The sequence below is a fragment of the Podarcis filfolensis genome (assembly GCF_964270895.1).
Source record: "Podarcis filfolensis genome assembly, chromosome: 9".
Lineage (NCBI taxonomy): Eukaryota > Metazoa > Chordata > Lepidosauria > Squamata > Lacertidae > Podarcis > Podarcis filfolensis.
Genome location: NC_139610.1, coordinates 67,784,223 through 67,797,263, shown reverse-complemented (window position 1 = coordinate 67,797,263; position 13,041 = coordinate 67,784,223). Strand labels below are relative to the sequence as shown.

General features: G+C 44.0%; 1 protein-coding gene and 1 long non-coding RNA gene across 2 annotated transcripts in view; one reads left to right on the top strand and one right to left on the bottom strand.

Moving 5' to 3' along the window:
• Nucleotides 1–7,315, bottom strand: part of LOC310742539 — a 44,040-nt gene extending 36,725 nt beyond the window's left edge. The window contains exon 1 of the long non-coding RNA XR_014538530.1: nucleotides 7,183–7,315. This is a non-coding gene — a long non-coding RNA (uncharacterized lncRNA). The remainder of the gene's footprint in view (nucleotides 1–7,182) is intronic.
• Nucleotides 7,316–7,467: 152 nt separating this feature from the next.
• On the top strand, nucleotides 7,468–12,075 carry STBD1 (starch binding domain 1). Its single transcript, XM_083571751.1, has 2 exons — nucleotides 7,468–7,698; nucleotides 10,875–12,075. Exons 1-2 carry the CDS (start codon nucleotides 7,470–7,472, stop codon nucleotides 11,642–11,644), a joined length of 999 nt encoding a protein of 332 aa, XP_083427877.1. The 5' UTR covers nucleotides 7,468–7,469; the 3' UTR covers nucleotides 11,645–12,075.
• Nucleotides 12,076–13,041: the final 966 nt, after the last annotated feature.

Below are 13,041 nucleotides of genomic sequence, written 5' to 3'. Positions count from 1 at the left end.
GTTTCACATCAACTGGAGTCCTTTAAATGTTCCTAAGTTGTCCTGACCCCACCATCACTGTCTCCTGGTATGTACATGAACAGAACCGAATTGAAGCAATGCTGATGTGAATAAACATTTAGAGGGGGAAAGAGCTGTGAAATGCACAGGGTGGGGTGAGGACTTCACCACTCTCTAATGTGAACACACCCCAACAGTAGGTGGAGCCACAGATAGTGACAGCAATGAGCCAAATCATTCTTCTATTGTCCTTATCCTCCTTCCTGAGTTCTGCAATGGCAACATTAACACTAAGGGGAGGAGGAGGACAGCCAGTGTGACCTCCAGGGCAGGCAGCTGGGGGATGGCTGAGAGCAGATCAAGGTTGGTGAGACAGTGCCCCATTTGCCATAATGAAGCAGCTTCCACATGGATCTTGGCATTTGTCCTCCTCCTCTGGGTTAATTCTATAATAGTCCAGCTGGTTGGTTATATGTTCTGAACCAGTTACTGGCCCTTTGATGGCCTGAACTGGAACCAAATGGGTTGCAGCCAGTCAAGCAAAAACAAAATTAATAGTATGACTCCTTGCTTGGAGGTACACAGCATTGAACTCTGAATATACTGTATTTTTCCGTGTATAAGACGCCCCCTATTTTTGGGGACTCAAAATTAAGAAAATGCACTATCAGTGTATAAGACGACCCCTTATTTTAAACTTCAAAAATTTAGGGGAAAATATAGTCTTTTACACGGAAAAATACGGTAGCTTTCTGAATATAGGACTGCACAGGTGTTTGATTTTGGCTGGCCTAAATCAATGGTTCTGCTTGACGTCTAATTGTAGACTTGTCCAGGAACTGTCTTTGAAACCACCCACAGCAGGAGAGCCACCTTTATCTGCACAGGCTTCCTGGAAAGCTGGCTGTGATTTCACTTTTACAATATCAGCAGATTGGTCCTGACAGTCAGTAACAGATGGTTAAGGTGCTAAATGCTTCATAAGATAAATAAACCGCAGCGCTACTCTTTATGAGCGGGTTAGGCCTCTTGTTCCAAGGCTTTTGTGAATCTTTCAAAGAAACCCAAACTGGCACATCCACCTGTATTTATTTCAGCATTGCAAGTTCCATTTGGCACTGGTAGGGAGTTACTCTGGACTTGCTCAATCGTTTCTAAGTGGTTTCAGGAAAAAACCATTCGTTTTCTGCTCTTTCTACCCAATAAACCAAGGGTTGGACCTTCAGATGTTGCTGTGCACTCCATCATTCTCAACCATTGACCATGCTGGCTGGGTCTGCTGGGAGTTGGAGTCCAGCAACATACGGAGGGCCACTGCGTAGCCAGCCTTGCAGGAAAGTAAGATCTGAATGTGCAATGCTAAGTTAACCGTGGGGAGGTTCCAATGGATACGCAGCTTTAAGGATGCCAAGTCTTCCTGGGGCACAATCCACTGGGAACTTCATCTGCACAACTCCAAGTGTTATGTACTGAGTTGAATAGGATCCAAACTGCAGCAGTCTGATTGGTCCTAGAACAATAGGATCCAAAAGGCAGCAGTCTGATTGGTCCTAGAACAATAGGATTCAGAATGCAGCAGTCTGATTGGCCCTAGAACAATGCAGCAGTATGATTGGTTGGCAGGAACCACCCAATCATGCTCCAGATAGAAGTGAATCCACAACCTGATTGGCTTACAGTAGAATTCCGGAATTAGCCAATCATGTGCAGCCCATTGTGTAAATAATGTATATAAAGCAGATACCTTGAGGGGACTTTCATTCATTCCTCCTCACCACTATGAGCTGAATAAAGAGCATGAAATCACTTTGCGACTCTGAGTATATTTCACCAAGTGAAATGTATGGAAGATGCGCAAGAACATCATTTCCAGGGGGCTTACATAGGAGAACTTTCTGGTGGATTGTGCCCTCAAATTGATACTGTACGAATTCAGATAATTGCAAAATGGTACAAGCTTAACACTGTAGCTTTTAAAAAATCTGAAAGGTTACAAATGTTACTACTGTTTTCCACTTTTCAAAATACAAAATGTAATGAACAAGTGGGCCCTGCAGCAAAAATTGTATATTGCTCCTGTTCAAGATACTCCATTTCACTTCTTCTTCCATACATTTTAGTATACCCTAAGCTCCGTATAGTTAAAGCTATGGTTTTCCCAGTAGTGATGTATGGAAGTGAGAGCTGGACCATAAAGAAGGCTGATCACCGAAGAATTGACGCTTTTGAATGATGGTGCTGGAGGAGACTCTTGGGAGTCCCATGGACTGCAAGAAGATCAATCAAACCTATCCATTCTGAAGGAAATCAGCCCTGAGTGCTCACTGGAAGGACAGATCCTGAAGCTGAGGCTCCAATACTTTGGCCACCTCATGAGAAGAGAAGACTCCCTGGAAAAGACCCTGATGTTGGGGAAGATGGAGGGCACAAGGAGAAGGGGATGACAGAGGACGAGATGGTGGGACAGTGTTGTCGAAGCTACCAGCATGAGTTTGACCAAACTGCAGGAGGCAGTGGAAGACAGGAGTGCCTGGCGTGCTCTGGTCCAGGGGGTCACGAAGAGTCGGACACGACTAAACGACTAAACAACAACAGCATATTATACATTTAAAAGTGTATTATGTCCCCCACAAATAAATCATGGGAATTCTAGTTTTTTAAAGGGTGATGGGAATTGTAGCCCTGTGAGGTGTGAACTAAAGTTCTTGGGATTCTTTGGAGAAAGCTGCAGGGAGCATGCTTAGTCCTCGCTGAGTTCTTTTTGCCCTCCCCACGTAGGTTTGTACTTCTGCAAACCTCTGCCGATTTCCTTCTTGTATGTAGGGAGTGCTGTTTTGGCTGTGCAAAACAATGGCACGTACAACCTGAAGTCCAATTAGGAGGGAAGGTTGCTGTGTTTAGTCTATCATAGCAAAAGGAAAGAAGGAAAGAAAACCATAAGCACTAACAACACAATCCTACACATTTACTTTGAACTGAGCCACATGGAGATGAAGACATGATTGTTTCATTTCTGACTATGAGCTGTGGAGAGGCAGGCATTCAAATATGAGAAGTCTGATGTTGCCATTGTGAAGACTGGAAACTTGTGTGTCTATAAATTAAAATGACATTTAATATCCCATCAAGTTAAAAGCTCTGAATGACATGGGAAGATTAAGAACTCTAACTACTGGAAATAGATTCACAGAGACATCCAATTAGCCATTCCCTTTTTTAATGAGATAGCTGGGAATGAGATCTCATTAGTGCGTCTTAGAATTCAAATTATGACCATGATTAAAGAAAGATAAAAATAATGGATTGAAAATAAATATTCTATTCAGAAGGGATGTGGCGATATTTTCCAGCATTTGAAGCAACAACTAAATGAGTTTCTTGATGTAGAGTCTCTCTACTGACATCTAATTTATCATTTTTTGTAGCTCTGCAAAGTCTGTATTCCAAAGCTTCTTGCAGTCAACTTCCTTGGCTGTTGGTTTAATCTTTCACCAGAATAATCTTTTAATCCTGTCCTAAAATCTGACATCACTGCTTCAAGAGCAGCATCAAAATGGGTAATAAAATTGAATTAGCATAATTAGTAAATCTAATTTGTTTTAATAGGATCTGATAGCCCTGACTTACCCGCCCACTCTTTGCAAAATCCTTCATTTCTTTGGACTTCATCACAAATAAGGAAGGGCAATGTGGTATTAAGAAATCTAATCTAGTTTGTGGAAGCTATTTTTTAAAATAGAAAAAAAAAGGAATTCCAGAGGAGAAAAGGGTGGTGGTGGTTTGAATTCAGCATTTAATTATAGCACTTAGAAAGCTCAACAATCTTCATAAATATCCTAATTCTGCTTGCAATTGTTGGAATTCATGTTCACAGCACCTGATGCTGAACTTGTTGTGAGAGCGTGATAGAAGCAATAACCCTTCTATTACATGGAAATAGATTAAAATTTGTCACTGTTGCTTACAGGAAGGAGCCATGGAGGTTTTTTTTTTTTGTGTGTGGGGGGGTATATTGGGCAACCACCACCCAGGGCCCCACACTTTAGGCTACCAACCTCTTGTGCAAAACTCTGCTTGCCTCCTTTACAGTCTCAGCCTGCCTTGTCTTTAAACCAGCTGTGTTGCAAGCAAGCAAGTACAATAACACAGGCTGAGGACCTTTTCCCCACTTCCCCCACATCAGTATGCTAGTTCACTGAACGATGGCTGTCTGTATGTCTCCCCCTTGTGCATACATGCTCATTTGCCCAGTTTACTCAGGACATCACAAGAAGGAAATAGGCATTTTGTTTTAATAAAAGGGGAAAGAGGACTCTCAGCAAAGTAGAGAAGATAATGTCTTTCAGTCTTTCGCTAGAAGAAGGGGTGGGGAGGTGCCACTAGAAGGTTACTCAGTTATTGGTCAGAATATCTCTAAGTATCCCCCTCCCCACCAAATGGCAAATAAAAAATGTGTTCCAATCAAGGGAAGTCATGGTACCGCTCTATTCTGCCATGGTCAAAACAACCACATCTGGAATACTGTGTCCAATTGTGAGCACTCCAATTTCAAAAGGATATTGACAAACTGGAATGTGTGCAGACAGAGTGGCCAAGATGATCAAAGGTCTGGAAACCAAGCCTTATGAGGAACGGTTGAGGGAGTTGGATATGTTTAGCCTGGAAAAGAAGAGACTGAGAGGAGATATGAGAGCCATCTTTAAATATTTCAAGGACTGTCACATGGAAGATGGAGCAAGCTTGTTTTCTTCTCCTCTGGAGGATAGGAGCAGAACCAGCGGCTTAAAGTTAGAAGAAAGGAGATGCCGACTCTATATCAGGAATAACTTTCTGATAGTTAAGAGCTGTTTGACAAGGAATGGACTCCTTCAGAAGATGACACACTCCTTCCTTGGAGGTTTTTAAGCAAAAGTTGAATGGCCAATAACATTTTAAAAGCCCTGTTACATTATCTCAGTGATTTTGGAAAACAGGAGCAGGTTTTCCCATCAGTGCTTCCCCTTTCTCCGATCAAGAGGTGTATAAATTTTATGAAATCGATAAATGAATAAATAGCAGCATATAGAGCATAGAGATGGGGGCAAAACATTCAAATAAAAATAAATCAAGTTATACTTTTTACAGTATTAGCTTATTAATACTGTACAGTATGAGGTTTTGTTTCTAAAATTATTGGGATGACAGGAGAAGCAAGAAAAAGCTTCAAATATTGTCTTTTTACAATATTATCAAATGGTGAAGAAGAGGTAATAAATCTAAATCTAATAATAATACTTGTATCTCTCCTATTCCATTTTTTATTATCGGCATGTTGTTATTTAGTGTTGCAGGAATCTGATTTTTTCTTGATTTTATTGTTTTGCCTTTTTGTAACCATTGCTTTGAGGTGTGTACATTTTTTCCGTTCATTTTGGATTTGTGTTTCTTAAAATGTTTAATTTACTGCCTATGACTACTTTTGTTAAGTGACCGTTTTGCATCCCCCCATGCTGCAGTTGTGTAACTTTTTTTCATGTTGTAAAACAACTTTAACATGGTTCAAATTGCAGAAAGGTGTCAGACACACGAAATCATGCATGCTGTGATTTATGTGGAAATTGTTCAGTTTGGATATTTTTAAAATATTTGATTTATTACCTATGAATACATTTGTTACGCTGCAGTTATGTATTCTTTTAATGTTGTAGTTATGTCATCATCCCTCCCCCTTGTAGTTATGTGTCTTTTTTCATTCTATAAGCCACCTTGAACTGCTGGAAAGTGGCATACAAATAAAATACCGGTAATCTATGCAGGAGTGGCTTTTTAAAAAAGCAGGAAGTGGGCAAAACTGAGTTCTCTTACCTTTTAAAAAATGAACTAATTAATTGGTGGTGGTGGTGGAGTTTTGAACGGATATACACCCAATGCCTGAGCCAAAAACCCACCTATATCAATAAAGCTGTGGCCATTTCTAACCCAGATCATTGTTTGCTTGTGTTTTATTAATCACATTTTACATTTAGCCATTGCCAGGAGGTGTATTTGTGTGTGGCACTTCCACAAACAAACTTGGTGGCGAGTTTCCCCACCTTTCCCCCAGGAAAAAAAAGAACTTCATACTATACCCTTTTAAAATGTGGCTCTTTTTTGGGGGGGGGGTGTTATTGGGTTATTGTTCTTACTTCGATTTTATATATTGTGATCTTTTCCTGTGAACCGTCTTGAAACCTCCGGGTATAGGGCGGTATATAAATAAATAAGGGAAGCCTTTTCATGTGTCTCATATATATAACATATATATATATATGTTGGAAGCCGCCCAAGGTCGCTGGGGCAACCCAGTCAGGTGGGCGGCGGGGATACAAATAAAATAAAAGAATTCATGTAAATAAATGGTGCGCGGCTTGAAGTGAAATGGAAGGAAAGTCTCCTCAGGAGTAAAGCCAAGGCTGGAAAATTTGGCCATTCATCTTTTATGATTTAGTTGAGATTCTCGCCTTGCAGGGGGTTGGACTAGATGACCCTCGGGATCCCTTCCAAGTCTTCAATTCTATGCTTCTACGAAAAATATTCAACATCATTTAAAAAGCCCTGTTACATTATCTCAGTGATTTTGGAAAACAGGAGCAGGTTTTCCCACTCAGTGCTTCCCCTTTCTCCGATCAAGAGGTGTATAAATTTTGTGAAATCGACCAAATGAATAAATAGCAGCATATTATAGTGCATAGAGATGGGGGCAAAACATTCAATTCAAAGTAAATCAAGTTATACTTTTTTACAGTATTAGCTTTTTAATACTGTACAGTATGAGGTTTTGTTTCTAAAATTATTGGGATGATGGGAGAAGCGAGAAAAAACTTCAAATACTGTCTTTTTACAATATTATCGAATGGTGAAGAAGAGGTAATAAATCCAAATCTAATAATAATACTTGTATCTCTCCTATTCCATTTTTGATTACTGCCATGTTGTTATTTAATGTTGCAGGATTGTGATTTTTTCTAGATTTTATTGTTTTGCCTGTTTGTCAACACTGCTTTGAGGTGTGTACATTTTTTCCCGTTCATTTTGGATTTGTGTTTCTTAAAATGTTTAATTTATTGCCTGTTAAGCATTTCTCAAAATGTTTTAATTTATAAGCCCCGCTGCGTTTCTCCGAGGAGGAGAGTCAGCGAGTGCACGCGCGGAATGAACGGCTACCTCGGAGCTGGAGCCGAAGCTAATCCGGAGTGACTCCGCTTCGCCGCTGCTCCACTTGACCTGAGGAGGAGGAGAATGAGAGGCACGAGCAGGTGCGGCGGCGGGCGGCGGCTCCACCCCGAAGGCCCGTCCTGGGCCTCGGCAGGCTCCTCCCTGGGCCGGGCTCCGGGCTCCTCTCCGGGCCCATATAAGGCTCCCGCCGCGGGAGGGAGACCCTTCCAGCCCTCGCTCGGGCCTGCCGTGCCTCGCCTCACGTCTCCCCCGGCGACTCTCCCCGCTCTCCGGCCATGGCTGCGGCGGCGGGCGAGGAGGGCGGCGGCGACGCCCCGACGACGCCTCTGCGCCCCGCGCCTCACCCGCTCGGCGACGGCGGAGAGCCCGGGGCGGGTCTGTGGCCGGCCTTGCTGGTGGCGCTGGTGGCGGCGCTCCTCGCCTGGCTGTGGTACGGCCGCGGAGACGGCAAGGGGAAGGAGGAGGAGGCCCGGGGGTCCCCTCAGCGGCAGCGCGGAGACGGAGGTACGGCGCCTGGTTCCCTCCCTCCCTGAGGGGAAACTCCATAATAATAATAATAATAATAATAATAATAATAATAATAATAATGACAACGACAATAACTTTTATTCTTTCTACCCCGCCCCTCTGACTGCGTTGCTATAAGTTGGTTCCCCAACTTTTCCTGGCTCCCCTCCTCTCCTAACGTCTTCCTTTCCTGCCTCGTTTCGTCCCTGAGGGGGTCTTTGTGGGGTTCTCCTCGCTGAACCCCATGTCTTGGAGGGGGTGTGACACCCCCTCAAAAAACCCTTGGGTTTTCTCTCTTCTCCCCGCAAGGGATTGCGTGCATCGTGCGCTTTCCACGCCAGCCCCGCTTTCCCTTCTTCACGTGTCTCAGGTGGTCTTGGGAAGGGAGCGCGAGTTGGGTTAGGGGGGAAAAAACCAAATTAAATCTGCCCTTCGTGCATTGGAGAGCTTCTAGGTCAACCTACTCCTTTGGCTATAATCTTTCTCCCCCCCCCCCCCCAATCCATTCCCGCAAAGTATGTGTTGTGGGGTGGGTGGGTGGGTGGGTTGAAGGGGGTTCAACCCCTCTGCTTTGTTTTTTTATTTATTCATTAAATTGGTATATTGCAAATTTATACCCGCACCCCGGTGTGCTAGATTGCTTAAAAATAAAATAACACATGCAACTATGTAAGAGATGTTCGGCAGGGGAGCAGAAAGGCTGTGGACTCTCTTTCCTCCGAGGTTTCAAAGCAGAGGTTGGATGGTCCTCTGTCATGTATGATCTGGTTGAGATTCCTGCAGGGGGTTGGACTAGATGATCCTTAGGGTCTCTTCCAGCACTTCAATTCTGTGATTCTACGCTCCTTGGAGAAGCCTCCCCCCCAAAAAAACCCCCCATCCCATGGTCCACCAGATGTTTTAGCCTACAGCACCCATTATCCCGGTGCAAAACTAGCACCTGCTTGGGGACGCCTGTCCTGCAGGGCTGTTGTGCCCTGCGTGCAAATTCAGGAGATGCCACTTCTACCCAGGATGGAGTGGTGCGCAGTAATTATTCCTGATTTTCCTCCCATAACATGCCTTATGGTTCCTGATCTGAGGGAATAGGGAGCACCTGCTTCCTTTAATTGCCTGAGGCTCCTATCTGAAAAGCCTGTTCCATGTTTTGCCTTTCCTTGCCTCTTGCTGCTGCTGTGTGTGCAGGAAGTAGAGAGTCTTTTAGCTGGTGCTTGGTCCTGAGTGAGTCTGACCCACTGTCTCAGACTTGGTGACCTGTGTGCAGTGTTCCCCTCTTCTCCTCCTTCTGGAGGAAATGGACCCTTCAGTCTTTTCAGATCTCCTGAGCTCAGAGAAACACAGGAAGGTGCCTTATAACTGAGCCTAAACCATTAAAGCAGGTGCTGTACCACTGAGCCACAGCCTTTCATACGTGAGCTACTGCAAAAACCAACTCTGATCTCCTGCTGCTGCTTATGCATTTTGCTTGCTTGCTGATTTTAATGTATTTTTAATCTTTTGTTGGAAGCCGCCCAGAGTGGATGGGGAAACCCAGCCAGATGGGCGGGGTACAAATAATAAATTATTATTATTATTGTTGTTGTTGTACCGAAGATTTACACGTGTGGAAGTGTTGTAGTTGCAAACAGGTTTCATTTTACCACGTTAAATGAAAACGGAAGTGAAAGTAATCATCTAATGGGAAAAGAAGTGATTCACGTTCGTGTATGAATCAGCTTTTAAAGCTGTTAATCTCCCTGCAACCTGCTCTCTATGCTTCTGTTTCTGCTTGTTCTCAGTAATAGAAAAGGAGATACGATCAGAGCACATAGCCTGAAGGAGTGAGCTGGAATCTCTTGGCTTCTTGCTAGCCTACTAAGCAACTCTTCAGCATGGCTTCAGCTGCTATGGAAAGGCAGGCAGGAGAATTATATTGGCAGTTGTGACCTTTTGCATCGCCACATTTCCATCAGGCAGAGCTCTTGTCTTTTAGTTCTGGCTGTCCCGTGGGAATCTTCTCCTATGAACTTGGGCTGCGCACTAGCCTGATGGACACTTATGGGCAACACTAATGTAAATCAAGCCATCGGCTATTTTTAGTTCCCGTGTGGGAATAGCATGTTTGTCATTAAGCATATTCACGTCAGAGCAGAACAAGAATCTTGTAAAACCTAGCAGAGTCCAAAACAATAAAATGCAAGGTTTTGGCTGGGGAACCATTTGCTGACCAGGAGTTTAAAAATAAACTTCCGTGAGAAAAAAAAATAAAGGCAAATGAGTGTCAGTATATTACTGTTTAGGAAAAATAATGATGGCTGCATGCTACTTTCATTTTAGTTGATACTGCTGTGTCCAACTTCTGTCCAACTAGGACAGAAAAAAAGAAGGGGTGGGATTTAGTGATACATTTGTGGGGAGCCAAATCTGGGCAAAATTTCTTTCATTGGGCCATTTCTGTCATTGCATGGCCAAGCCGTTTTCTGCCATGACTATAGTTGCTCATCTGCCAACTGGCTTCAAGTACAATCTGGCATCTAGCAGCAGATAGTTGGATACGGTCCAGTATGTGGTGCATTAGAGCCCTTCCCCAGGGTTGGTTGTCTCTGCCAGTTTTCTTGCTTATATATTTTTAGTTTTGTATAGTGTTTCACTTGCAAAGCTTCAGCCAGATCAGGGTAATGGTTGTGGCTTGCTCACTCATGTGCAGTTAAATTTGCTTTATCCTTGTAGTTTGGAAAAAAAAAACCTTTCAGCACTCCTGTAAGTGCAATGAAAGCATTTTTTTTTAAACTTGCACACACACTTACAAGGATTCCACAGACAGGTGTGGCTGAAGGTGCTGCAGTTGGGAAAGGCAGGAGGAACTTGATGAGGATGATCTCACATGGTGGTGGAAGGTGGGAATTCGTATAAATCTGATGTTCACCAGTTGCTGCTGGGGACAAAAATGTTTGTGTGCTAGTGTTAGATTGCAGGGGAGAGCACAATTTGTGAGGGGTTAAATTACTTTTGAGTGGAACTCAGCAAAATTCTACTCCGAGGAAACCTACTGAAATCTGGGACTGGTGTTGGTAGAAATAGCAAATATCATCCCATATAAAGAAGCCCAACGTGCTACAGTACATAAATTGAGACACAGACAGGGAGCTAGAAGTTGTGTTCTTCCTAGCTAACTAACATTTTTTTCTGTTTAGAATCCCTTCAGAGAAGCTATGAGCCTGCCATACCTGAAACAAAGCCAATCAATGTGTCCAGCCCCCGGGATCCAGTGGGGAACCAGCTGGGTCCTCCAGGAGAACACAGTTCCCCCAATGTTCCTGGAGAGTTTCCTGAAAGAGAGCAACCGGCTGAGGAGCCTACGACCCCCTTAATGAACTACAAGGAATATCTCAGGAATGAAGCATTCGGTTACCCCATGACAGCAGCTCAACAGAGCCCAGAATCTGAAGTTCATGAGGCGAGTACTTCAGCAGAGGTAGGGACCCCTAGTGAAAAGCATGAGGAGAGATTCACGGAACAGAGGTGCCACCACTCTGTGGACCATGAGGAATGGGAAATCGTCCCTGAGCATTCGGCGTGGGGAGAGGCTACGAGGAAGAGCAGCGTGGACGACGCCAGCAGCAAGGACCCAGAGCAAGCCAAGAGGGTTGCTGCCGTGTCTCCAATGCCTCAGACTGTCCATGTGACTTTTCGGGTACATTACATCACTCACTCGGAAGCCCAGCTGATTGCCATCACAGGTGACCATGAGTGTCTAGGCCAGTGGCACCACTATGTACCACTCAGGTGTGACAAGAATGGGTTCTGGTCGGAGTCTGTCGTCTTACCAGTTGATACCAGAGTTGAGTGGAAGTTCATAGTGGTGGAGAATGGGAAAGTCAGACGGTGGGAAGAATGTGACAATCGAACCCTGGTGACTGAACATGAGGATCGAGTGGCCCATAAGTGGTGGGGATTTCACTGAATCTGGCCTAGCACAGGGGTTCTGTTTTTATTCCATTTCACTATAGGGAGTTTTCCTGTTTTTGCCTACCTTAGTATATCTCTGTGCTGCATGTTTTGCCAGAATTGCCTTAGATTAAAGTGTCTCTGCTGCTAGCTTAGGCTTTTAAGATATAAAGAAAACTCTTCAAACTGAATCAGACCAAAGCCTTCCTAGTGCAGACATGTTAGAGCTGTCTAGCGGGTGGTGTTTCAAAACAGCTCCCTGCATAAAAAAGCTTTAATCCCTAAACTTGAGATTGTACTGTGTGAGGAGATAGGAGCATTGAATGTGGACACTGGACTGACAGAGCAGAAGAAGGTGCAGTTAAACTACACTGTAACTGTCTGTTAAAATGTTCTTAACTTATCATGACTGCAAAAGGAAACAATAAAGATTATTTTTAGACTGGTGACCGTCCCTTATATCTTCACACCTAAAGCAGAAGTTGTCTCTCCCTTCTAGTCAGTAGGAATTAAACAGAAGCTCCTTTGCCCTTCCCAGGTTGCCCTCATGATTCGACAGAAATTCTTCGTTGCCACTGTTCTCACAATGTACTTTTGTGAGAAACAGAGAAATGGCGATGGGCTGGTTCCTCCCATTTGAGATGCTCAGCACATGTTTGGGACGAGTTAACTGTTACAGAAGCATGTTGACCATAGTGAAGATCCTAGTTTCCCTGGCTTTTTCTCCCCTGATAGGATTTCAAAATTGCTGCTTTGCACAGCAGGAATATCTGCGACTACATATCCAGAGTTTGTGGATCTTTCCAATGGAAGGTAATGGTTTCTGTCTAACCAGTGGTGGGTCTTTGACAGGGGGCTGTTGAAAGACTTGAAGTGTAGCCCTCTCTCTCTTAAGAAGGAAACAGTGAAGGGAGGTTGAACTGTTACTTGGTGTAGATCAGCGATGGGGAACCGCTGGTTTGCAGGGCCTAATGAGGCTGCCCTGTTTGGCCCATGAGTCTCTTTTGGCCAACCATGAACACACCTGCTATTAGATATGATGTCAAATGTAGGGCAGGTAAAGGTGTGGCTGGGCTGAAAGGGGTTTGCAGCATGCAAAGCGTTGCTAGTCAGATGATAGCCCTTTCAGAGCACTGTGGCTTTGTCCACATGGGTTGATTTCAGAATGGGTGGGCAAAGGAAAGCAGCTCAGCTGACATCATTGCAAGGTTGAGCAGCCCTGCCTATCTGTCAAACATGGCCCATGAGGTGTGGGAGAGAAGGATCCACTCAGCCCCTGGCCTAAAGTTACAGGATTTTTTTAATGTTTCAGTGTTGGTTTCTGCACAAAATCTGATCCTTACCTTACCTTACATTGATGGACTTCAAATTAGGGATAGAAGAGTTCATTCAGTGCACTTTTTTGCAGCAGAC